The sequence below is a fragment of the Lipophrys pholis genome, assembly GCF_963383615.2.
Source record: "Lipophrys pholis genome assembly, chromosome: 8".
Lineage (NCBI taxonomy): Eukaryota > Metazoa > Chordata > Actinopteri > Blenniiformes > Blenniidae > Lipophrys > Lipophrys pholis.
Window position 1 is genome coordinate 9,197,205 of NC_137630.1, and position 27,136 is coordinate 9,224,340.

General features: G+C 41.5%; 1 protein-coding gene across 1 annotated transcript in view; it reads left to right on the forward strand.

Annotated features, from left to right (window-relative positions):
* vstm2la (V-set and transmembrane domain containing 2 like a) overlaps positions 1-26,675 on the forward strand; it is a gene marked incomplete at its 3' end in the record, with an annotated part of 54,297 nt that extends 27,622 nt beyond the window's left edge. Inside the window, exons 2-4 of the mRNA XM_080469264.1 lie at positions 21,475-21,644; positions 22,583-22,627; positions 26,205-26,675. Coding sequence (XP_080325390.1) covers positions 21,475-21,644; positions 22,583-22,627; positions 26,205-26,675 — 686 coding nt within the window. The remainder of the gene's footprint in view (positions 1-21,474; positions 21,645-22,582; positions 22,628-26,204) is intronic.
* Between the last annotated feature and the right edge of the window lie 461 nt (positions 26,676-27,136).

A 27,136-nucleotide genomic window follows, 5' to 3' on the forward strand; every position in this document is an offset into this window, starting at 1 on the left:
TACAAGCTGGCTTCCTGCATTGTGTCGTCCATGTTATTGCAAGTGTACAATGAATCAATTTTTTTAGATAGAATTTGTTGCTCTGCCACTGGGTGGTGTGTGCTGTTGACTCTTGAATTTGTCCTCCTCACCTGTGTGTTCACGGAGGTGTTAGCGTCTCCTGATCTTGAATGTTACTGTGAAAATTCAACAGAAACAGACTTGCTTGCTTTTTTCAATCATTTGAAACAAACGCTTGATGGTATTTACAATGCAACCATGGTCAGACAATCTCTCAGAAGATGTTTACTGGTTCTCTACGTCTTTAGCATTTTGGGTATTCCAAAACTTTGCATGAGGAATTTTTCAAATAGACTAAATGTTTTGAGGTTGAAATGATTGATAATCACAGATAAGTCCACACGTGAAGCCACTTGGATAAAAAGCAAAACATCTTCCAAGACCTGATTGACATGATTCAAGTGCTTTGCGATTTGTCCACACACGAACCCACCTCCTCTGCCTCAGTACTGATTTAGGTCCAACGGGTGGAGCCCGTTACTCTGAGCTGTAAAGCCGGCGCGCTGGGTTTCATCTGGTGCAGCTGTCCACTCTATCTCTCAGCCTCCGTCGTGCTGGAGAGGATACTCCAGGGTGCATTAGAGAGGGTAGGGAGATTAGATACAGAGTGCTGATATCTCCCGACTCTCTCCTGATACGCCTCCTCTCTGCTGCCGCGGCTCGGCCCAGGAGAATAGGCTGGAGGAGGCAGCCGGAGAAGAAAGATGCTCCCCGTTGTGATTTTCTGCAGGCCTCGTCCTTTCATTTCTCCTCTCGCGCTCCCTCCGACTTTATTGTCTCCTCTTCTTGCTTTCCCCTCTCAAACTCCTGCCATGGCCGCACCGCTGCAGACAGTCATCACACTGTGTTGCAAAACGTTGTCATTTACTTCACAAATAAAGGCGGAGGAGGAAACGGAGCTGCATGGCTGCTCAGTAGTCTGAGTGTTTTGCTGTATTATTGCTGAAGCCGTTGCTGTGTCTCCACACTTCGCTCAGCGGTCTGGAGCGTCTGCTGGGAGCTGCTATAGATTCACCTTGGAGATGGCTTTATTGATCGCTCTGCCTCTCGGGGTGAGCTGCGCACACATCAAATTTATTGACGGATTGTTTGGCGAGGTATTTTAATTGCTGTGTTTTGGTAGCCGTTAACGGTGGAAGGAGAGAAATACAGCCTTCTGGGAGGAGAGGCAGACATGTGAGGAGAAATACTGCAGAGCATCACGGCAACCCGACTCTCTGCAGGCTTAAAACAGCCCAATTCCGAAAACGAGCTGGAAGAGTAGGTCGTCCCTCACCTTTATTATCGTCCTGCCTACATGTAGTTGATTGATTTTTTTATTTTTTTTTGATAGGCATAACTAATGTCCATGTACTTGACGTTGTTAATGTTTATAGTGTATTGTTACGGTGGCCCAGAAGGGCCAACAACACAACACAACAACAAAAGCCACAACACAACAACAAAGAGTTGCAACACAACAACAAAAGCCACAACACAACAACAAAACCCACAACACAAGCCGCAACACACCAACAAAAGCCACAACACAACAACAAAAGTACTTAAAAGCTCTCGGACTGCTGCGTCCTTCCGTTGTGGCATTTTGTTGTTGTGTTGTGGCTCTTTGTTGTTGTGTTGCAACTTTTGTTGTTGTGTTGTGGCTTTTGTTGATGTGTTGCAACTTTTGTTGTTGTGTTGTGGCTTTTGTTGATGTGTTGTGGCTTTTGTTGATGTGTTGTGTTGTTGGCCCTTCTGGGCCACCGTATATTGTTCTCTGTGCACGTGTGTGTGATTTCATTACAGAAACAACCAACAGCACAGCACCTACTAGTGGCCCAACATGAAAACAATATTCTCAGCGTTTCTGCTGTTTTCGTGTAAATACAGATTTGTTTTTTCTAAAACAAAAAATGCGAAAACATTGAGTTTTCACTTGAAACGTTGTCATGTAAACGGGGTCTAAGTTGAAAATTAGTTTTTCATCTTAAAAAAAAAAGAAAAAACTAATTGGTGCCAATAAAGCTCCACAGCAGGCTGACATAGAACTACTAACACAAGGCCAATTTTTCACACAGAAAGGTTTCCCTGAAATGTGTGGAAGCTGCTTTTCAGAGGGACCATGAAACAGTGAAACACCACTGTGGATCAGTGGTTTTTCAAAGTGTAGCGCAACGCCAGAATACAATGAGGGTGCAGCAACAGGATAAATAAACCAGAAAAATAAATAATCAACTGCTAGGTATGTTTGGACCAGACCTCTGAATTCTAATATCTGTAAATGAACAGATAACAGCAAAAATAGAATGATAATTACTTTTAAGTTTTAAATGTGTGGAGTGGATCTGATGCTCCTCTGTGCTATTTGCAAAGGTGTGGTAGCGAATGGGATGCTAAGAGTTATTTATTATAGTCATATGTCCTCATTTTTGTGAATACAATAATAATTCTTTCAGGGAATTTGATTAAATCTGGCTTCATTTATTATAAATGTGTATTATAAATATCTAATATCCAACCTGACTGATTGGTGGGTGCAGATAGAAGCGTTTCCATATCACACAATATTGTCATTTTGTGTATTGCAGACTTTTCAATGGTGAACAAAGCAGTAGTACCTTGTTAAGTTTTATTTTTTAAAAAAGCATGCAATAAGCTTCTTGCAGTTATAGAAACATGTCCTGATGCACAGAATTAGACATCATCAGTGTTGTTTTCTGGAATCGCAGTGTTTCCGGTCTTATGACAGACATTCTCCACCAGGTGATCTGACCAAAGCTGGTCACAGACTAGCTGGCAAATCCCCACTTCCACTGGCGTGCACCTCCTCCAGCCATTCCTCCTACAATCCTCGAACAGCTCCTGGTACTTCTCCCTCTTGCTCTCATGAGCCTCCTCCATCCTCTCCGCCCAGGAGACTGTGAGCTCCAGCAGGATGAGTTCCCTTGTTGCCTCACAGACCAAGATTATGTCAGGTCTCAGCCTGCACTTGGTGATGGTGGAGTTTTCAGCTGCCTCTCCAGGTCAACTGTCATCGCCCAGTGTCGGGCTGTGCAGAGTAAACCAGCAGAACAGCTCTTCTGCTCTCTCTCTTGCTCCTGGCCTTCCTTCACAAAGTAATAGCCCTAACCAGAACCCTACTGCTCTGCTAGCGTGCAGTTGAACGGTTCTATCAGCAGCACTCCCACGATCCAGGAGTTTATAACCAAGTGGAGGATGACATCAGCAAACTGAAGTTTTGTGTGAACAGCCTGCTGCAGGAGTCCAGACTCAATGTCAACACCAAAGACGACTACATCCACCTACACAACTAAACAGAGAAGAAGTTTAAGTAATTTGATTTTGGTTAAAATCAACATGTCACTTCTGAATTCTCTGTTGTGTGCAGTTATAAAAATTACATGTGTGCATCTTGATTCTCTTTTTCTTATTGGCTGAGTCCTGTGACTTTCACAGGTGATGTGATTTCTTTGATTAGATTTTCTTTTTCTTTGTCTGGTTGACTTGTGAAGTACCTGTAACTGCTTTGATAGAGAGACACAAACCATTTCCATCACCTGAAAACGTGGCATGAAACCATTGAAATTAGGGACGAAACTGCAGGACATCGCCCAATATATGTTACTAACCTTACTGTGACTTGAGGGAAGCTTTAAATTCTAGTACTGTGAGCAGACTTCTTTCCTTTTATTTACATTTTTGCATCAATGAAAACAAGGTACAGGTACCCACTACAAAAAATGTAACCCACACTCACTACTAAATGAAAACACTGAGGATTGTTTGCACTATGTATAAGTATTAATTTATTATTGCGTTTTAATGACACTAGAGGACAATGTTTACGCAATTATTTACACTATATAAACCTAATTTTATGTTAATCGATTAACCTCTAAGTATGAAACTTTCTGACAATACATTATCGGCTTGTGGTTCGTACTAAATATTGATCAATATGCAGAAAAGCATTATCAATTCTAAGTGAAAATATTTGTTGTTATATCGCCCTGTGCTGCCGGATGCATCGCCACCAGTAAATCACAATCTGGCTGGATGCTCAGTAAAGATAACCAGGGGGAGAATTGTGATGAAACCCAAATTTGATAACTTCAGGGTTTAGACAATAATTCTTGTAATAAAAGTAGTTTAAACAAAACAATCAGAGGACTCTGACCTCCGCCAAGGGTAGACAGGGACACTGGGAAATGACACATATTTCATGTTTTAGTTTGGTGATCCAATGATTTTATTTCATAATTTGAATGAACACAATATAAGACAACACTGTTACCTTCTTCCATGTTATCATCCAAAGCGTAGCTGAGAAGCCTGACTTATGATGGAGTTTCAATCACTAACTTTGTGCCTCGTGTCTGCTGGTAACCGAAGCTGTCTGTCGGGCCGATTCTGATGTGGAGTTGGATTGAGGGAGAAAGGAAGACGCTGGTGGTTGCAGAATTGTGGCCGTTGTGGACCAACACCACATAACAAACTACGCTTTCCAAAATCAAAACTACTACGACTCAATTTACCACAATGCACTTGTCATTTAAAGTGACAGGCTCAGCAGGTAACAATATTCGCAAAATGAAAATTTGTCAAAAAAAATTCTAACATTGATTTTATTTCAGCCACTTGAGGCTCTGTCGTGTTCTCAGGAGAAATGATAAGAAATGATCTGCGCGACTGAAGGGCCTCTCAACAAAGTTATGAAATTGTGTGGTTTGCGTTCTTTTCAGTCTGCTGCACGTCGTTTTTAAAAAATTTAAACTACGAACCTCAACACCGTTTGCAGTCAGTGCACCAGTTACAAACCCTCAGAAGAAAATGGCTCATAAACACAGCAGCCTTTGAACATGACTGTTGAAACCTTTGTATCATCCATCACAGTTTAATGGCTGGTTGGTTCAGCTCCCGCTGTACTGACCACACACACCCTGCAGGGGCGTGTTCAGCCGGGCTTGTAAAAACCACCACATACCTCACCGGGATGTATCCGCGGCGTTTTTCTCTCTGCACACACAGATTTATGATGGAGGAGGCGATATGCCTGACTTATATCGCTGTTGCAGTTATGTTTCACCACACAAAAAAAAAAAAAAGGATTTCATTATTTGAGAAAGAAAGTTCCTCTTGATCTTCTCGTATTTGTCAGTCAAACCGGTCAGATTATCTCCACTGTCTGGGAAGCCGTGTTAAGTCCCTGACAAATATCAGGATGTGTGTCACTGAGTGCTCTTCCACAGGAGTCAGGCAGCACCAGAAGCCGGCTTATGAGCATAAAGCTGCCTGCTCCTCAAAAACGGCATCTCTCAATTCCCCCACCCCTCCCCGGTTTTGCATTTGTCACACTGTGGAAACACTTTATTTGATTCTGCTGTTTGAACTTCTGATGAAAGTTGTGAAGTATTGTGGACTTATGAATAGGCAATAGGCTCCGCAAATTTCCCACTGTGCTTTTCTGGAGTGAATTCATTTGTGGTTTCTCATTAGTGTGGGGGAAGGAAAAAAAAAAAAAAAGGAGACAAAACAATCTTGTGGATTGCGCTCGCTCAGACGGGTTTGTCTTTGGGTTCGCCCGGGCTTCAGGCTTCCGGCAGGTTCTCTGTGTAACTGATGGCAGCTGTTTGCTGCCGAACTGTTTAGAAGCTCATTATCAGAGCATGAAGCTTGTTATGAGGCCATGTGAGAGACTCGTTACTCGCTAATTATTTCTGAGGAGCTGCCTGGCAAAGTCTGCATGGGAATGAAAGGAGGGAGAAGCAGAGACACGGCGGGGGAAGGATGAGGACGTTACGGAGGGAGCGGGGTCGAGGCTGTCCGCCGGCTTAGCTCAATAGGAGATCCAGTTTGGTTGGACTTGGGTTCACTTTGTGGATGTCATCTTGTCTGGTTTGACAAACTGGCATTTCGAAAATCACGTGACCAACATCCAATTAGTGGGAAAACCACATGAACCAATGAAACAATTGTCTGGCTTTTGGTTGCTAGGAAGATTAGAAAGTGGTGCGATGGCTGCTTCCAGGTGGACAACAAGATGAGGGTTGAAAATAGTTGTGAATAGTTGTACAGAAAACACTTTTGCCAATTGCTATGTTTTAACATTGGTTTCTCACAGATTTCTGGTTTCACAGCTGAAAAATGCCCAAGCTTGACTGCATCACAACATTTCCAGCCAGAGTATGCATTTAATTTACACATAAAAGAAGTGGTCCCATCAGCCTGTGAGAATATTGGTCTTGAAAGGCAAAATCCCTTTGCTGTAGAACTATATGTCCATTAAATATGGTCTTAAGATTGATCTTCTAACACAAATCGGTTTGCACATCGCTGGCTCCAGTACCCCTTGACTCTAATTCAGATGAAGCACTATAGAAGAAATCATAAGAATCTTTAAACTGATAATGAGACTGTTTTCCACAAGTGGCAAAAAAAACAAAAAATGAATAAAATGTCTCACATTGTTTTATTTCAAGTGAAAAGTTTAATGGTGCATTGCTGTGAGTGTTGTTTGCTGCCACCAGGAAAATGTGCACCAGAACTATCTCCTCTCCACTTCTAAAGGATGAACCGGTGCAGACTACGTTAAGGAGATAAGAGGGGAAGCAATGAAGCGTCTTTCCGTAGCACTTAGAGAATTCGACCAGCTTTTATCACGGGTGCCTCTGAGACACTCTGGTGTCATTTCACCCAGTTAGCAACCTTCCCGAGCGGAGAGGACGAGCAGAGCGGAAACAAAAAGAAGCCTGAGCACGAAGAGAATCTGGGAAATTGTGAGAAAAACAAAGGCAGGAAGTAAAACCAGCTGGAACACATGTGGTGTGTGTGATCGCTAATAATGCGGAAAGTCATCAGGACATTTATATTTCACAACATGAAAATACTTTTGTCAAAGATTTTTAATGCACAGTCTACAAATTCCTTTGTTTGAAACTACTTGTTTGAATGAAGAAAACAACATTTCTAAGTTTTTGTCAGCTTGGATTAATCAAAATCATATGGGCTTGTTTTCACAGCTAAGGCCTTGTTTACACAACAACTTCTTCAATTGAAAATGGAAACTTTTGCTGTATTTTGGGGGCCGGCTAACACGAGCCAATGAAAATGCAACTTTTTGAAAATGGCTTGCAAAGCAGAAGTTTTTGAAAATGTCCCATGGCAGTAGTAAAGTAGCAGTCGTATATTGTTCTTCTGCACATGCGCGGGTAGAAGGAATAACAACAATGGCGACCTCCAGAGTGTCATGACTCCCAGTTCATATTCTCCTGGGACATAATCACCTGCAAGAACAATCAAACTGTATCGTCTGTCCATATGAATGCCCGTGTACACCTATTGTTAATGTTGATGGTATTGCTGTTAATTTATCATCCACTGGTATCATTCCTTTATTGTTCTCCCATCATTACTATCTTATTCAGGCAGGTTTTGTGTTAAAATTGTGTTACAACCAAAGTGAGAGGAATGTTGCGGTCGCTCATGGTGCCGTGCGCTGTGTACGAATTAAGAAAATCCAAACGGTTGAGTTTCACATGAGCCGCGGGTTGGCCACCCCTTAGATAAACCATTATTTTAATTTTTTTTTTTTTCATATGAAAACTATGATTGTTGTAGCATAGAATTCCCCTTGATTTCCCCCCCCAATTCATTATTTATGTTCAGTTCTTTATTAAATGGTGTGAGAAAATCCTACAAATGAAGCTGGTGATATTTTCTGTCTGGCGTATTTACCGTACACGCTCATCAGGCGACTCTGTGGTTGAAGGAATGATGACGGGAGCTGTTGTCTCCTGAGTGTCTCCATTTCCAGACTGTTGATGTTGCTTTGTGCAGTTTGGCTGTCATCAGCATGTCAGCGCTCTAAATGTCACTTCTCACAAGGTCTCATATCTGTCTTCTGCTTCTTGGTCTTTTTGTCTTTGTGTTTTTCTGCAGTTTTTTTCCCCGTCGTCATGTCTCAAAAAAGCTAATTCCACTTCCTTTAACTGTAAAATCGGACATTGATAATCTCGATTATGCCATGCTGGACATTAAGGTACATTATTGCCGGATTTTCAGAATATATTACAATCATAGGAGTGGATGAGACTTCTATTTCACATTTTTCTGATAATAAACACTGTTGTGTTTTCCTTTATTTACACCCTTTTTGATTCCAAGCACTGTGCCTTTAACAAGTGGAAGTTACATTTCTTCTGTGTTCAAATATTCACAATATTTGTAATTGAACTTTTTGTTTGCAAATAACACATTATCATAACTCAGTATTGTATCATGTGAATAAAGGGTATTTATAGAACTGCAAGGGAGATTTTTTTTTTCTCATCCAGAGACATTTGTGAAAATATGAGACGTTAAGGCTCTGTTTATTCGACAATGTTCCAAGTGATATCTCATAATTTTTGCATTTTAGGTTCAGAAAAGTTTCACGTCTACTCATCAACGTTTTGAAAACAATGTAATCTTCATGTAGGGCCACTCGCGGGCGCTGTTGTCTGTTTTTGTTATGAAACGACACACACATGCACGAAGACAACAATATGCTCTAAACATCACCAATGGTGAGTACATGGACAGACAACAAAGTTGCATTGCTGTTCTGGGTGATTCTCAACTATAAACCTCCCAAGTCCCAGGAGAATAATGACTGGGAGTCATGACACCCTGGAACCTGCCATTCTTATTCTTTTTTACTCGCGCATGTGCAGAAGAAATATTTACTATGGCTGTGGTGTGCATGCGCAGTGTATCAGAAAAGTTGCATTTTCCCCTGTTTCTGAGTCGGAGCATTTTCAAGACAGCTTCACCTTGGGAGCTTTTTTTTTTAAAAAGAAGTTGCATCTTTAGTTGCTCCAAACACATACCGTGTAAACAGATTAAAAACAACGCAATAAAAAGTTTTCCATTTTCACTTCTCATCTCATGTAAAAGGGGCCTAAATATGTGTCATCTTGGCCAACTGTTTTCCAAATATGAATGGCATATTAATATGTTTATTTTGTGCAGATTTATCAAAGCCACCCCTGTAAAAGGACCTAAAAATCTACAGTAAAAAGTATCTAAATCGTTGCCCAGTAAATGGTTAATTAGCTGATTTATAGGGACAGGCTGAGTTTAATGTTAATGGTATGTATTCACCTTTTAATAAATGTGCATGTGACAGCTCCATCTAAAGTACTATATCATATTTTGTCTTTGTTTTTCATATGAAAATGGATTGTAAATAAATAATTTTTCATCAAGCGAGAAGTTAAGTTGTCAAAGCAGCAGGTTTGCTTGAGGTAAAAATACTCCATACATATAAAGAGAGAAATAGACCATATTTATTGACAGATGTAGTGATTCTAATGTAGGTGGACATGTACATTTCAGTATCAAAGCATTTTACATTACCCTGGATATTTTTATCCACCTCTGATCATTTATAGCTGAAGATGAACACTCCACTACGACATGGAGCACACTGCAGTAGAAGTAGTCTCAGCTCACGTCATGGATTTCTTATTGTTCTGAACGAAGCTCCGAGACGGACGAGTGATGCTGCCCGACAGAGTTAGGATCATCAGGTTTCAAGAAGAGGGAAGAAGAGCTGATATGTCTGTTTATACAGCACAATAAAAGACGCTGCTGTAATTTTGATACCTGTTTGAACACATTAGTGACTAATAGCTCAGAAGAAATTAAGTAGAATGTTACACGACTCACAAAAAGTTGAAGACATTCAACTTTCGGGGTGAAATTTCAGGATGAACCTAAAATGTGCAATAGCCTTCATGTTTCAGTGCTTTAGTTTTTGAGAGTAGCGTGTTATTTACTTGTGGTGATGCAGTGGATGGATCTGCCCGCCTGACAGACAGGAAAGAACAGCAGGACGGTTTTTGCTTCACTGAAAGTACAGCGGCACAGTTTAGCTAATGTGTGAGATAATCTGAACTATGGAGCTGGAAATAATTCTTAGTAAACAAAATCATCCTCTTCAAATACCCTTCACTAATGACTTGGTTTTTGCTGATTATTTGCAGGAAGTATTCCTAATCTGTTCCTCTCAGACTCGCGTGTTGAAACTATGAGATGCGCCTCAAGCACAGGCTGCTTTGTAGTACAAGGGCTCGGTTGTTCCTCTGAACTCTCTGCTCTCATTGTGTTTCTGTGATAAAGTAATGCCTGAGTGATGATGTGGTAATAATTTCTCGTGCAGAGGTGGCACCTTTGTTGTGTCGAATCACGGTGGGGAAAAGAAACGGCTCGTCCTTGGTGTTCCGGCCGGACCCTCTGACTTGGGGAGCCGTGTTCTCCTTTTAACCTTTTTCATTTGATTAAGAGGGAAAACAGTGTTTGACCTGCGCTGCGGGGGAGGAGGCGGGCCGGCAGCTGGGATTTGGGCCAGAACAGTGGGGAGCTGAGCTGGAGTGGGGGAAGCTGGCACAGCCAAGGGTGGTGAAGGTCTGCACACACACCGAGCGGCTCCGAAACGCCCGTGCATGAGCAATTTTCACCGCGTGCACAGGAACGTGTCTCCAGATATCACACCCTCTCAGAGACAGACGTCACCTATTGTGTGACTAATCTGCTCTACAGGATACAGCAGCGCCATCAATAAAAACACAAACATCAACGACTCTATGTATCGACTGTCCATCTATCATCCATACACTCTTTATCCAGGTTTTGGGGGCTGCAGCCAATCCCCACTAACAACGGAAAAACGGATCACCAGTCACAGAAATACAATCACTGCCACACATTTGCACCTATTAATAACATAGAGACACCAAATGCATATATTTGCTTATTTTGTTGCTTGCATTCTCTCTGTCATAATAAAATATGGAGAACAACCTAATTGTTTATTCTTAATTGTCTGATGATCACTTACAAGTTTCTCAGTATTTTTTCCTGCATTCCAAACTCAATTTACATGGAAAACAAAAGATGTTTACTGTGTTCATGTCAGTTTGTTATAATAATCTGGAGGCCAAACTTAAAACTGTACTCATGTTTTTGTACATGGGTTTAAGCTTAATCCAGGTTCAAGCACTACAAACTGAACAGTAGTATTATATTGAGAAGATATTAAATATAATGAAAAGATAAATCTGGACAATCCCCTGAAATAATGACGCCTCCACTCAGTGACAAATAAAACATACCACAGTAGAATCTCCTCACAAAGCTTGCAAGAACATGAACCTTCAGTTCATCATCTGTCATCCATCTTTGATACTGTATTGATTAATTTATGGCGATACGCTGGATCTGATCTCAGCTGGGTCAAAGCGGCTACACATTGAGTGACTAAAGCCAAGCCAAATATCTCTTGTCTTTACAGCTTTAGGGCCAATCATTTAAGAGCCTGACCCCCACCCCAACAGATCCAGGCCCCCAGAAACCACTGTGGAAAATCACTCACTTGGTTCACATGTTGAGTTACTCCTTAAAACCATATGATCCTTGTTAGTTTTCAAATTACAGCGCCTGTGTTTGTGATTGTGACTTGTCAGACATGCACGTTGTCAGCTGTTGGCACGGTCGGCGCAAATGTTGCAAAGCTGCGCTTGAAATCCGAGAGAAAACTCAGAAAAAACTCTTACACCATATGCCCATGGCAAAGCCTGCATTACGGCAAACTCCTCAGCACACAAAAAGTTTCCATCTGCTAATCTGAGAAGAGACGCTGCACTTATGATTCACCGGGGGGAGCTTCCTGTGTACTCCTCGTAAAGATTTCTGAAATTTGAATCCAAAGGAGGGCGATGACACGGCGCCTACAGAAACAGGCCTGTGAGTTTGCCGGCTGCAGATATGATGGCGCCCTTCGTCCTGATGAAGTGCCCTTGAAAGAGATTAAAACTGCAGCCGGCTCCCTGAGACACTGCTCCTGCTGAGCACGACCTGTGACCTCCCTGTGGCGAGGAGCACAAGGAAAGTCGATGCCTTGCTGTCACGTACGAGCCCGGGCTGAGGTATTCAGGCCCTGCGGATGTTCAGATCCTTGTATGTCCAGCAGCGTCACCAGAGAGACTTCTGAAGGATGGAGCCAGATTAGATGCATAGTCACATATCATCAATGATGCATTGATAGCGACCTAGCATTACATTTCTCCTTCCATCTGTCTTCTTTACCACTTTATCCAAGTAAAGTCGATTTTTGCCAATAGGTCCAGCTCCATGGTCTCACATTTGATTTTCTGCTTGTGGGGACTCAGCCCTCCGTCTGATCACTCCATAGTGAACACAAGCAAACAAAAATGGAAACGGTCCAGTTCCCATGAGATTCTTTGTCCTGATGCATGTCAAACCTTATTCCTCTTGTTTCTTTTTGCTGTCACTCATGGTGCAAACTGAAAACACAACCTATCAGGCCTGTTTTACACGACAATGTTTCATGGTTGCTCGTCCAAACATGGAAAACCTGACAATCCCATTTACAATTTTGGTCAATTTAGTCAAAAGTTAACATGACAGGCATTCTTGTGGATTGTTGGTGGAAACACATGCACAGAGAGAACATGCAAACTCTGCACACAGAGAGGCCTTGAACCGGGGCTCAAACTGGAGTGCTAGAGCGCCAACCACTCCATAAATTATTCTGATTAAAATATCATTCCACTTAGAGGTAAAGCCCACAACAGAGCAGTGCGTGCCCTTCTCCTTCTCAAAGAGTAACAGAGGATGCATATACACCAGCCTAATTACCATTATAATAGGAAGTGAGTCACATTACACTGTAGTCACTTCCTCAGTTGCTGCGGGGCCATTTCGAGAGGCTGAAAACCTCTGGAGAGTACTGTACGCAGCCCGATGCAGCGCCAGCCTCCTCGCACGCCGAGCACCATTGACATTCAGAGGCTGATGCCGCCGGCTGCCCGATCATGATGGATTCAGATCGAGAGCAGAAAAGGCAACGGAGAGGCTCAGTGTTGCCAGAGCCCTGATGTAGGAAGGGGAAAAAAAGGAATAAAAATGACTGTTGCGAGCAGTGTGTTGTGGCACTGAGAGAAGCGAGTCTGGGTTATAGAAGCCCGCGGGGCAAAATGCACACAAGCAAATGCATGACGGCTTCTCTCAATATTCTTGTTAGGCGACTGTGAAATAACATGTGATTGCTGGAAAAAGGGATGCTTTCACTGGGGAGTTGGAGACCTGTAGGAGCAGGAGGGCAGGAGGGAGAAGCTATAATATTTTATGTGCATTTGGAAATATGGAGGCCTGTGTTCAGTGTGAGCACAGTCGTGGACCTGGGAGGTCTTCCGTCGGGCAGCTGCAAGTGGGCAAGAGTTCAGTCCTAACTAAGCCTCCCATTGTGTGGGGATTGAAACCCGGTGGCAGGGATATAAAATACTCCTGTCAGCGATAATCATAACAGAAGAGTCTTGGGAAAATATTGCATTCGATGATTTGATTTCTTTTGGGAACTATATCAACGATCCAAAATAAATTCCGCTCAGAGTCAACGTTTACAAGTTCAGCTGCGACTCCAAATTCTGTGAGTTAACCACAATGTTAGGCCAAGAGAGAGAAATTAATGGGCAGAACACACTCACTCAATAACAACCTGAGTATTCGTGTCATGCCCCAAATTAATATGGTTTGTTGTGTTTTCCCTCCAATTCTCCAGCAAATACTGGAGCGAAGCAGCTGTGCGGCGTCAGTGCTCGGTGGTGAGAAAAAAAGCTTTTGCAAAGGTTAGGAATTCATCAACCACGTAATAATAATTGATCAGCATCCAATTATACCTGTTTGTTAGCTTTCTGATTGGAGTGTTTGCATTTCCCCCGTGGCATGTGGGACTTCTTCTCTAGTTTCTACCCACAGTGACCACTGAGGCCCCATTTCCACAACCTTTAAAGTGAAAACACATCGAAGCATTTTCAAAAAGTTCCATCTTGGAAGACAGGGCCTGAAACGGACTCCAGTAAAATATATTTGTTTTAATACATCTTCAACTTCAGGATCGTGACCAGATTGTCAAATATAAATGGTTTTTGGATTTCCGACTTTAACTTTGGAGGGGCGTAAATCCCTCAACCCTCCAGACGAGGTGCAAATGTCCACAGATGTAATGAGGATGAAATCAAAGAGTATTTCATTTTGATTTAAGGGGTTATAGACAGGATCATCTGTCCTGCTTTTAGATGGATGGTTCTGCTGCGTCGCTGAGTCATAATGAGGCAGATGATTAATAGTTTTAATATAAAAGTAAGAATGGGGTGCAGATTTCATCTTTTTGGAGCCATTATGTTGTCATTTATTTACATTAGGTGGGTTTGATTATATTTGGGTTTGATAAACAGAATTATTGGTGTTGTCCTTCACAGGTACCATAGCATAACTTCCATTTTCCCAGAAATTGGGCGATTTAAATGGTGTCACCTGTGTTGGTTGTTCCAAACTTTGTGTTCAGGAACTTTTCACTGGGTATATGCATTAACATCTCGTACCTCTGCTTCTCCATAGTAGGGCACAGTGGCAACACGAGTTTGGGTTTCTGTAATAGTCACGTTTTATGATTATTAACCCACCAACCTGGAGGACCAGGAGATCAGTCTCTGTCTGTTCTCTACCCTTCCACATATTCAGTGTGGGCGGCCCTACCAGGGGTAAAATACTCCAGCCGACATAACGAGGAGTCCTGGAAACACACAAACTATTCCACCACGGTAAGGTGGAGGAGGGGTGTCAACATTAGAACCACTTCTTAAAATCTAGAATAAACCTGAGAAAACTGTCCAATGCCTTTGTTTCTTATAGCTCCTATTGTTGTATGTGAAAGTGGTTGTGTCCACCAGCATTGGGCCTCTCTGTAACGTTTTGGCCAATCTGAGATTGAAGAAGTGGGTCAGCAGCCTTTCTTAGAGGTAATCAAGCTATCAGAGCAGTAAGATTAACGTTCAGGTAGGTTTGAGTAAGACGACCCTACAGGAGGAGAAGAATCCTCACCTGCCTTCCTTTTATCACTCCTGTAATTACCACTCGATTTCTCAAAGAAACGATAAACGGCGCCCCCGCAGCTTTCTCCACCCACAGCTATCTGCCGCCTTCCACTTCTTCTTCCCTCTTCACTCCTCCGTCTCTCTCAGCCACAGACAACAATTCCTTTTTTCCTATTCTTCAAAGATATTCCACAAACAGACAGCTCTCATAAACAGCAACTCAATTCAATCGCAACACACACTTTCAAAAAAAAAAAAGAATGAATTTCCCCGTCTATCTTCACCGTCCCTGCTTGGTAAATGGGTTGACACGGAGTCCAACTCGTACTGTAGCTTTCGGAGTGAGTCGCTTCAGAGCCCTCCACTGTTTGTCTTCCAGATAATGATAACGCTTCGGGGTGAGCAGACCCGACTCGTCGCACTCGTTTATGGCCTCAACAATGACAGTGTGGATATTGGAGACGGCTATTACCAGTAGACAGCACATTAGAGAGCCGCGTGTTTGAATCATTATCATACAGGAATCAATGGGGCGTGAAGATTTAACGAAGAAGCTGAAGATAATTTAATTTATCCCGATTAAATGCGGGTCCTCTGCTGTAATTTGTCTTAATTTTTACAGTAACGGGACTTTTTGAAGTATCAAACAGGTGTGGAAATAATTACAAATGTACAAAAGATGTGTTCTAATCAGATCAGATTACCATCTGTTCACTCCATTTTGTAAATTGCAGAGTGAGAATTATTCCCTCCAATACGATAGATTGCTATTGTCCTTTTCCTGTAGTCTGCATGGGGGGAAAAAAAGTGTTCATGGATTTTTTTTTTTTGCAGGCTTCACAGCTAAGTGGGGAAAGACAGATTATCATTGCTGGGATGAACTTGAGAGGCTCTATCTCTTACACTGCAGTTTTTATGCCTAAGCTTTGAATATTATCTCCACGAAAGGGGCCGTGGGCATTGTTCCTGACTCCGGCTGTGTAATGTCAAATCGATACCCGGTGCGTTTCGGGTTTCACAAATGAAAAATACAAGCAGATTTGATCAATGTACAAGAGGGATGTATGACTCGAGGCTTGTAACTGCACTCGTAATACAAGGCGGATCCATAGCAGCGTCCGCGCCAGTTGAAGAGGCGAGATTAATCTATGGACGGAGATGGATATTGGCACTTATGTATGACTCGGTGTTATTGACTTAATAATCCGGACTGATCCATGAGTGGGGAAGCCATGCAAGGTTTGGACATTCTTAAGTTTGCAGCATGACTCAACAAACAGGACTGAAATGTCTTTTCTAAAGACGGTAAACTGGAGCAGGAAGTGAGAGTTTCCTTTGCAAGATGGAGAAAATCGCCAGAATTAAACAACCTGGAGGTTTATCTAAATCACGGATTTAGTCAAACATCAGGTTTTGATCCACTGTTAGGTTCAGACTTTTGAAAAGTTCCCCCAAAAAAGCTTTCAGAAAAAAGTATTTTTCTATATTTGCACGTAAACAGTACCATGAAGCGGATTAACTGAAAAGACACAGAAGATGCACAAAACAACATCAAGAACGCAGTTGGTCTTCATGAATATGGAATATCAGGCACGTGTGCAAAAATGTGATGCTCCGTTTACACGACAAGGTTTTCAAGTGAAAACGCAGAACTTCCATTGCTTCTTGTGTGTCCATTTACGCAACAATGGTGCTTGGAGCCACTTAAAATCCACCTTTGTGAAACCGCACCAACTCCGTCTCCGTGGAAATGGAGAAAAGTGTAATTCCATCACTGTGGAGACAGCGGGAAAAGCCAACTTTTCTGGTACGCTGCCACTGTGCTTACGCAGCACGGCCATAGTAAACTATTCTTCTGCACGTGCACAAGAAGATAGACAATAACAACAATGGCGCCCTCCAGAGTGTCATGTGTTCATATTCTCCTGGGACTTGGTAGTTTTATAGTTGAGAGTCACTCGGAATAGAAATCCAACTTGGTCATTCGTCCATACAAATGTCAGTGTACTCCCATTGTCAATGTTTATACTGTATTGTTCTCTGCGCGCATGTATATGTGGTTTCATTGCAAAAACAAACAACATCGCCACCTTCTGGCCTGGCAAGCTAAATACATCATTTTCAGCATTTCTGCAATTTGTTTCAAAACGTTGCCTTGGAAATGTCAAGCTTTTCTGGAATGAAAACACAAAAACAAAGCTTTTCTACTTGAAACATTGTCGTGTAAACAGGGCTTCAGAGGAGTATATGATAACAGATTGATGGGATTTACAAAATCTAAAAACTTTTTCATTGTATATGATTGTGTCTACAGAAATAAGGGTGTTACTGTGTTGGGAGACATTTTCTCAGCTGGCTCCTCGCAGTTTTTATTTATAGGCTCTTATTTTAACACTTTTACATTCCTTCCATTGCTCTTGTTTTTCCACGTCTTTTGACTTTGAGGCAGATTATTCAGGGTTTTAGTTTTAGTTGATCATCTGCAAAAGCCACACAAACTGAACGCACAATCAGTCAGTCTGCATTCTGTTTGAGGGAAGCATTCAGCACACTTCATACTGGAGTTTAGTAAATCCAGTCCAAAGGTTCACGGACATAAACATTATTTCAGCTAAAACTTATTTTACTAATTTACAATGAAGAAAATGTATGTTGATCTCTTAACTCGCAAGCGATCCTAAAAAAATTTACTTTTGTATTAAGCTTGGTCTTGTTAGGTTTTTACACACATTATGGGATTCGACGTTTGGTCCCCCAACACCCAAGGGCAAGCTTTAACTCATTGCCATCCAGGAGTACTCGTCAGCATAAATAGATTTATGTGATTACACTTACCTTAGGTTTATATTTTGCCTTGAATACCAAATTTGCTGCAGGTTTTGAAAGAAATCATGTCAAAAACTGAATAAGTGAAATATAAACTTAATCATCATTTAATTAAATTTGACCCATTGTTCTAAGGTAGAGTATTAAACTGTTAAGTTGAATATTCATACGTCATTAGTAGAGAATATCGTGCCAGTCAGATAATATAAGAGCCCCTAAAAGCATTCTAGTCATCCATGAGTAATGTTAGAAACTCTGGCTTTTCTCTTTAGAATCAAGACATCGATTAATCATCCTTTGAGAATTCACTAATTAAAAGCAAAGTTTAAAGTGGGTTTCCACAGACTGATTGTACATGGACTTTTGTAGCATCACTGTAGCAGTGTTGTCGTACTTGAATCTGGGGTGAAGACCACATTTTCAAGGTCTTGGTCATGACTCGTGTTTGGTGTTCTTGATTACAAAACTACCTTTAAGGGCAAATAACAGAAATGTAAATGTTAACATTGAAAGGCTTTTCTATTCCCATCAATTTCCTTTTAAAACGGTTGAAGTCAAACGCTCTTTAGAACATGGTCGCTGAACCTTTTTGTAAATGTAAATTCTCAAGCAGTAAAATACCTTTTGCTTAATAGAGTAGCAGGACTGAGTTCTGGAACCTAGAAATAAGTTAATATAGCATGTTGCTGCTTCCAGTTTCCTCATCAGGAGGACAAAGAGTATCTGTTTAGTTGTCTTAGAGGAGGTTTGTATTAAACACAAGCTCATTAGTTTGTCTCTGCAACATCAAAACCGTCAGTAAACAATGTACTTGTAATTATTGAAGCATTTAGTTCACAATAAATATGAGGTTCCTAACAAGGCTGCTTAGAGTAATCACAAAATCTGTCATTAGCTTAATAGGACTGCACAGAGAAGCGTAAGTTTTTATAATAACTACTTGTTCTTTCAATTTAAGGTATAAATGTCCTGCAACCTGGAAACGTTTCCAGATGGTTTGTCATTTCACTTCTGCTGACTGCATTCAGGTTTCTGGTGTGTGTTTAGTTTGGGGAATCTAATATCAAAGGTCATATAGTTTTTATCATAAATGTACCTCTCTGCAACAACCCCAAATTCTTGCTTCTGAGCCTGATTGCAAAAATATATCATTACATTTCTGTTAGATTATCTATTTTAGTGTCTTTTCAAGAAAGCTCGGGCAAGATCTACCCACTGAGCTTTAAACTCTTCACTCCCAAAGCTCTGAAATCAGCATGTTTGACCCAAAAACAAAACAAAAAACCAAAGTCTGTCCTTGAAAGATGATGTTTGGACCTTGAGGCGTTGAGTATTTTGTGAGATACTGTAATTGCATCAATCAAAACAAAGGTCGAAAACAACCTTTGTCACCTCGCAGCTTGCTCAGCAGGTTCACGGTGCCATTATCCCACATTTCCCACTTGTTCCTACTCTCCGAGCGACAAGTAAATGGCAGCTGCACAGAAGTCCTGGATGAAAGGCTCCACCATCGAGCTCCAATCAGAGGAAAAGGCTGCCTGTCAGGGTACCCATTACACTGAAGCCGTGGTCCGCATAATGCCTGTCCTGTTGCGTTGATCGACAGTGAGCGCACTCCATAGTAATCTATGTAATTACACTTTTTAACTGGCTTCTATTCTGTAAAGGTGCTTCAGCTTTTTCATTCGAGAGAGGCATTTAGCATATGAAGAACAAATCCTGGAACTTATATAGAAGGGGAAGTGTAAATTCAACCTTGTTCAAACATTTAAAAAAAAATGTCTTTCATGATAACCTTACAGGTGAAAATACTTCTTTGTTTCTTTTTTTGTGCGTGTACATGTTCATAAATGAATGAATGAATATCTAAATCATTTTTGTATTTTCATTTCAGAAAGGCTTTGTGTTTACGCTGCAACATTTTGAAAACGTTATCCGTTTCCATAGGAACGGCAGAAATGCTAAAAACAATGTATTTTGCATGTCATGCCATGAGTTGACGCTGTTTTTGTAATGAAACCCCACACACACATGCGCACGGAGACCAATATGCTATTAACATTAACAATGGTGATTGTATGGACAGACGACAATGTTGTATTCCAGGAGACTCTCAACTATAAAACTACTAAGTCCCAGGAGAATCTGGACTGAGACTCGTGTGACATTGTTGTTATTGTCCATCTACTCGCACATGTGCAGAAAACGATTTACGACAGCAGTAGCAGCGTTTTAGGAAAAGTTGTGTTTTCCTCTGTTTCCACGGAGACGGGAGTCAGAGCGTTTTAACAAGTTCCACTTTGAGATCAGTTTTCAAAATGTTGCATTTTCGCCGACTCCGAGCTCTGCTAAACAAAATGCTTCTCTATTCTATAAACCAAACACTTTACTTTTCTGCCACTAGGGGCAGTGTTATCACATCTCTGAAGCCATTTGTTGAGGAGAAAACTGATAAAGAAAAGCTGCGATTTTTTTTTTCTTTCATAGCAACTCACGATTTAACGGTAAAACTTTCCACTTTAGAGTTGAGTAAAGTAATAATACAGCAACTTTTGGGAATCGATACATATGGAGCCAGTTTTATTTTTACTTTAATGTTTCCCACATCGAGTTCCAGGCTGGTGAAAATGTATTGAGCTTTCTCGCTCTCGAAAATTAAGTTTTGCTTCTTTTCTTTTTTTTTCTTCTCCATGGCGCCAACAGAGCAGCATTCTGCTGCGGCTAACAATTAACAGATCGATGCAGTCTGTTTGTCAGTATTTCTGTGAGAACACTCTGTTATCACACATGGAGGAGAAGACAGAGCTGCACTTGAACGCACCATTTGTAACTGACGTCTCGATGAAGCAGCTGCTGTCACAGTCGCCTCCATACGAGCTTAAAACACATGCAGATGTAGGGTCATGTGTCTATAAAGTTCCTTTTTTGGTGTTGAAATGGCTTCTTTATTTTTCCTTCACTTGAGTGAATATTTTTATTAAAGAGTTGAAGGAAAATTAAATCGCAAATGCTGGTAAATGTTATTTTTAGCTATGTTGCCACAAACATTGCAATTTCAGTCGCCTCACAACTAACTTTCTTGTGTTGTATTCTGTTATTACACCTCTTCAGCGACAGCCTGATTAATTAATGTGTTCTATGATACACTGCTGGGTATTTAGCACCTCGAATCTGAGTGTCAGCAGCACCTGTTACCATTCATGTAGGTCCGACGTCCGATTTATGACTGTAAATCGTACTCTTGAATGAAATTAGCACAAGACATTTGTTTTTTGTTCGGCTGAAGCTGATAAGATCGTCATGAAGATGTGACATCAGGCTGGAATTTTCACTGAAATAAATAAACTAAGGGAGTGTTGTTTTCGTTTTTTTTTTAATTAAGTGTAATATCTCCAATAGGGGAACAATGATAATAATTAATCTGTTAAAATAAATTTTTCTAAAATCTTTTTTCGTAATCGAAACCATAAAATATGGCTCAAACGATACGTGATTTCTCTCTTATTCCATATTTTCTACCGTCATATTGCAAAACTGGAATATCCCCACAGTGGGATAAATACTCTTAAAATGTCTGTTCCAGCTTTTGGAAGGAGGGTCCTCCTCCCACGCTTTCTGAAGCCTCTGTACTGAAGCCAGTGTGTTACCGGTGTGTGTTCCTGTGTGTTTGCAGCTATGTTCACCGAGGTGCCCCACGACATGACGGCTCAGAGGGGTCAGGACGTGGAGATGGCCTGCTCCTTCAGAGGAGCGGGAACGCCGTCCTACTCCCTGGAGATCCAGTGGTGGTACATCAGGAACCATGTGGACTGGACGGACAGGCAGCCGTGGACCACCAATGAAGTAGGTTCCACCTGTTCTTCACCTGCTGTGGTCTTCGTCTTCATCAGATTCACTTGGAAGAGATGCAGCTTCCAGCCGATTGTTCCCACAAAGCCTTCATTCAAAAGCTCAGACTCGCTCGTGTTTCTTCTCTCAGTAAATCACCTGCAAAAAAACACACAAACATGCAATTTAACGCTCTTTCTATAGAATCTTCGTAAAAACTCTTTGGAGAGTGCAGAGATACTAGAACGGATTGAAGTGACACATCATACCATAGGGAAAGTGTTTTATTTGGGTGTATATTAGATATTAACCCTTAAGACAGTGTTGTTGTAGTACTAGAGAGCACATTTTCAAGGTCATGGTCTTTAGATGCTCTGGATTTGGTCTCGACTATAACACTAATAGATTCTGCAACATACATGTAAACATACATTGATTCATGTCAAACCAGAATGATGTCATGCATCAAATTAAAGAGGAGAACCTTGGTGACAAGACTATATCTTTTCTACATTCGACTTTAGACATTTTCAAACAATAAAATCCATGTAGCCTCATTTTATTAACCCCCGTTTCACATTTTGGATGCTCGCTCTCTGACACAAACACAAACTATGTGAGAAACGCCACAGATCATGACGATAAGAGTGCATTGCATTAGAGATGTGAGGTCAAGGGTGAGGGTCCACAAATAAGGTGACATCTGTTTTAAGGAAGGACAGTCCAGACCGCCATGATTTCCTCTTATTTTTTATTTTATTAATTTTTTAAATATTATTATTGTTTAAAGCTTCATTAAATCATGTTTAAGCGACAAGAGGAGAACATATTTAGACATTGAGGGGGGAAAAAAAGCAAGTTCCACACATAAATCCCCTTCCTAATAATTGATACTAAGTCCTTACACTCACACTGATTAAACAGTTCCACTCACTATGATTTGTTTTCTTCAGGTGGCCCCGGAGGAAGAGATGCCAAAGGATTCTACAAAGATAAGTGTAAGTTGAACTTGTTCTGCTGTTATTATCCAAACAAAAGCCTCTCTGTTTGCCTCGGTGTGTCCCAGGAGGAGACCAGGCACAAAACCTCTGATGACTACACTGAAGTTTCTTGTTCAGGATGACCCACAGATAATACACCCCCCCACCTTCCCACCACCTAATTACACAATAATACAGCAAGCCACCGACTGGACATAGTAACACGTTCATTTCACCCTCGACGGGTTTGGAGAGCCACAGAGTCAGGCAGGTGGTGAAGCATCGTCCTCGAGAGGATTACATCTTCAGATTGTAATACATGTGCAGAATAGCATTAATAAACAGTAAAAGGGAGAAGCTGGGAAGTAGAACTCTTTATGTCTCCTCTGGTATCCATCAAACCTTTCAGAGGTAAATGGTTCCAGAAACCCAGAGAGGCTTTGAACTGACTGAGATAGCATGGCCGCATACCGTGTCTGATAAAAGGCTTGAAATCCCTTTTATTCCTCTTACTAAGATAATCATGGGCAATGTGAATGGACGTATCTCTTTTTTTGTCATAGCGAAACCTTTTTTCCAATAGAATAAATAAATATCCACCTAAGTGGAAGATAGGGGGCAGCGCTTACCCCACAGCTAACATTAAGTAAAAATAGGTGACTGCATTAATTCCCTCCTCAGTCAGTATTAGGAAGATGTATCTTTGAATGGATTACCGTCACAGCAATCAATCTGTGTGGAAATCCAACGGGCCCCGTTTACACAACGTTTTCAAGTGAAACCGGGAAACTCTCTTTGCGTTTAGGGTGAGAGTTTTATCTTTCTGTTTTACTTTTCTTCTCCTGAATGTGCCTATATTTTGCTGTATTGATTTTATTTTCTTCTTTACAAGCATTCTGGAGACTCTCAATAAGCATCCCTTTTGACATGATGCTGCCACCACCGTGCATAGTCAGTTTGTAGTGTAGTTTCTGGAATAAACACACTTCGGATATAATCTGATGTCCTCAAAACAAAATTTTTGTTTCATCAGACAACAGAAACCCTCCTCTAGATCATGTTTCAGTCTCCTGCGAGCCAGGAAATGTTGGAGGGTTTGAGGTCGGCTAAAAGTGAAAAATGAAGCATTATCGTATGTCTTTGATTTGAGAAATGGCTGTCCATGATTAGTTCTGTGAGGATCAGAGTGTGGAAGTGTGTCAGACAGAAAATACCACTGAGCCAGGAGAACAGGGTTGTAGATACCTTAATATTATCAAAGTAACAGAAGTGTAAAAGCTGCACTGTGATAGTTAATTAAAAAATAAATCACAGAGCGGATACAATGAAAATACTGAAAAACCCAGAATGTTTAAACTATTTTTTCCCTTGAGAATTTTTTGTTCAGGTTTGGTAAATAAAAAAATATATCAAATACAATATAGAGAAGCATAAGTTATTGTTGTTTTGTATAGGTTATTATGACATTATTTTATTGGTACGAGCTCCTCAATGTGACCCCTAATTACAATAAGTTTAACGCTTCTGAAACATGAGAACATTTTTTGAAACCTTAGAACTGAAAAAAGTCTCTTATACAACAGAAAATGACTAATGTTTGGCTTGTAAAAGCACAAGTTAAAGATGAGTGCTGAAGTCTGTGTGGAGAAAACAAACAAGCACAAAAAAACATAAAGCCTCCCCCCTCGTGTCTGTGTGTGTGTGTGTGTGTGTGTGTGTGTGTGTGTGTAAGGTGTCACACACTGCAGGCTGTGCAGCTGGAAAATCATCAATATGAGAGATCTGCTTCAAACATCCACCAGAAACAACAGCAGACTTGTGTGTGCATGAAACTGCACATGAACGTCGCCGTCGTTTCGACACACACACACACACACGCACGCACGCACACACACACGCACATAAATGATAAATGAAGCTGTATTTATATCTCAGTGCGTCACGTCTCTCCACGTCGCCAGACTCTCATTATCTCAACAGTGCTGCTCGGTGAACTCACAAAGCTTTTACCACCAAGACGAGCTCTCTGGTGGAGGAGGAGGAGGAGGAGGAGGAGGAGGAGGGCTCTTTCTACTTCAGTCTATATGAAAGTAGTCAAAGTCTGATTTCCAACCTGTACTGATCACAGCTCAGTGGGCTGCATAAATAAATCAATAAATGCACTTCAACAAAATATATTTTTTTCTGTTGGGAGTTATTGGAATACAACAGTCAGAATAACCTTAACATTGGTGTGCTTGAGAAACCGTCCAGTGTTGCAGGTTAAACGATAGATCATGAGAATATCAGCAGGTTTATTGAGATCAAAAGAATCTGACACGTGAAGCACTGCGAAGTCTGAACATGTTCCTGGGCGAGGGGCATGAAATCACACAGAAAAGACTGAACTTTATCTGCACATAACGATAGAATAGTAAAACAATGAAACATTGATGTGGAAAGAGATTCCTCCCACTGCTCAGTGAGCTTGTGTTTTCTGAATTAGTCCTAACCCCTCCTGAGAGGCACGCTCATGTAACCGCCAGCTCAAATAACCCAACATATGCCCGCATATCAGCGCAAATCCCTCTTCTAATGAGGAGGACATACCCGAGATCGTTCCTTTTAGGGTTTTTTTTAAAAAAGATTAAATAATACCATTAAAGGAACAGTAAAGCTGATGAAAGCCTCCCAGAGTGAGAAAAACGAGGCTCGGCACATTTTTACTGTAACATTCAATGAAAACAACAATCTTTAGAATTCAGACACCAATTGTGTAGAATGTTTTTTATTTCTTTGTGTTGATGTGAAGTACAGCTGCTTACAGGAGATTAGCCGTTTATCTTACTATGTACTGTATATATTTTGAAAAGAACTGAAAATGGGCGGTGCTAAAAATACTGGTACAAAGTCTGGACCTGGAGACATAAACATGCTGTACTTCTTGGAGCTCAATGGCCAAAACCGACCAACCAGACGGTTTAGTCCAGCCTGTAAGATGACCTTGCAAAGTTTAAAGATAGCTAAATTACAAACTGGTTTCATTTCTTTAAGAAAATAGAACTGGCTTTTGGAAATACGGATCGGCTCGTAACTTTAAAAATCTACCAGCCACAATGGCAGGTGATCTAAAAAGTGAAACCTGATTAAGAGTCCTGCCGTCGGCCATTGCTATGTTGGCAGGACATGAGCAAAAGTAAAGAGTGACATATAATTCATATATCAGTGCAACAGAATCTTCATTTTTTTTGTCATTATTAGCACAAAATGTATTATATAATGCACAAAATTATTGCATTTTGTTTGGAACACCCACATTTTGTAATAACTGTTGCAATATGTAACAAGTTATTACAAAATGCAGCGTTATTACATAATGAGGTGAACATTTATTACATTAGTACATAATGCGCTGCTACATACCTGAAACTTCCTGGAATAAAACTATATGATCATGTCCTGGATGCAGACGGTCAGAAGGCTTTAGATACAGTATTTGAGGCTTTAGCTGCAAAGATAATCTGGTGTGTATTTTGACGTAATATAGAGGAAAACCTCGAAAAAGCCTCTTCTTGTATTTTTCATTCTTTCTTTAAATCTTATTCGTCTTTTCCAGGTGGTGAAGGTCGTAGGAAGCAACATCTCTCACAAACTCCGCCTCTCCCGGGTCAAGCCGTCCGACGAGGGCACCTACGAATGCCGCGTCATCGACTTCAGCGACGACGCCGGCGCCCGCCACCACCGCGTCCGGGCCTACCTGCAGGTGGTGCCAGAGAGCGACGCCGCGGCCGACGTCCACAACGAGAACTTCGAGGCCCTGGACGACACCAAGAGGGGGCTGGGCTTCGACGACGGCGATTCCCATCACGGCGGCAAGGAGCACACTCACGGCCACCACGGGCAGAATCACGTCCACCACCAGGAGCACGCCAAGCGGCCCCCGTCGTCCCCCCACCACGCTCACAGCCACAGCGGCGGCGGGACGGGCAGTCAGCAGCACAAGGCGGGCAGAGAGCTGAGGAAGAGGGACGTGGACAGTAACCACAGCCACAATGACTGCACCAACGAGCCCAGCTGCACGCTGTAGGAGGCCGACTCACCTGAGCCACGGATCACGCCGCTTAAAAAGATACTCTCCCTAACCCGGAATCAGTCAACGGCTTATTCAGAGCGCGGGACTGTGAGGTGTGTGGGAGTGTAGCTTTTTCTGGCTCCGGGTTGGAGCTGCTCGCTGGAGGGGGGGGTGGGGGGGTCTGATGTGTAGATGTAGGCAGCTCCACAGTTTCACATTAAAAAAAAACAAAGAAGCAACAACAACAAAAGACTTGTCTTACTATTAATCCGTACTCTGTTCCACTCTTGTACTTTAGATACTGTAAATGACCAGATCTGCTTTTCATGCTCATACTGCTTTCACTGCCTTACTGCTGTTGGAGACACCGCCAGAAAAAAGAAAGGAGAAACCCTGGTACACACATCTGAAGTCTAAATCTTAATTCTAAAGTAAATCAAAAGTCCTCTCAACACGACAGGAGTGCAAAGAAGCTG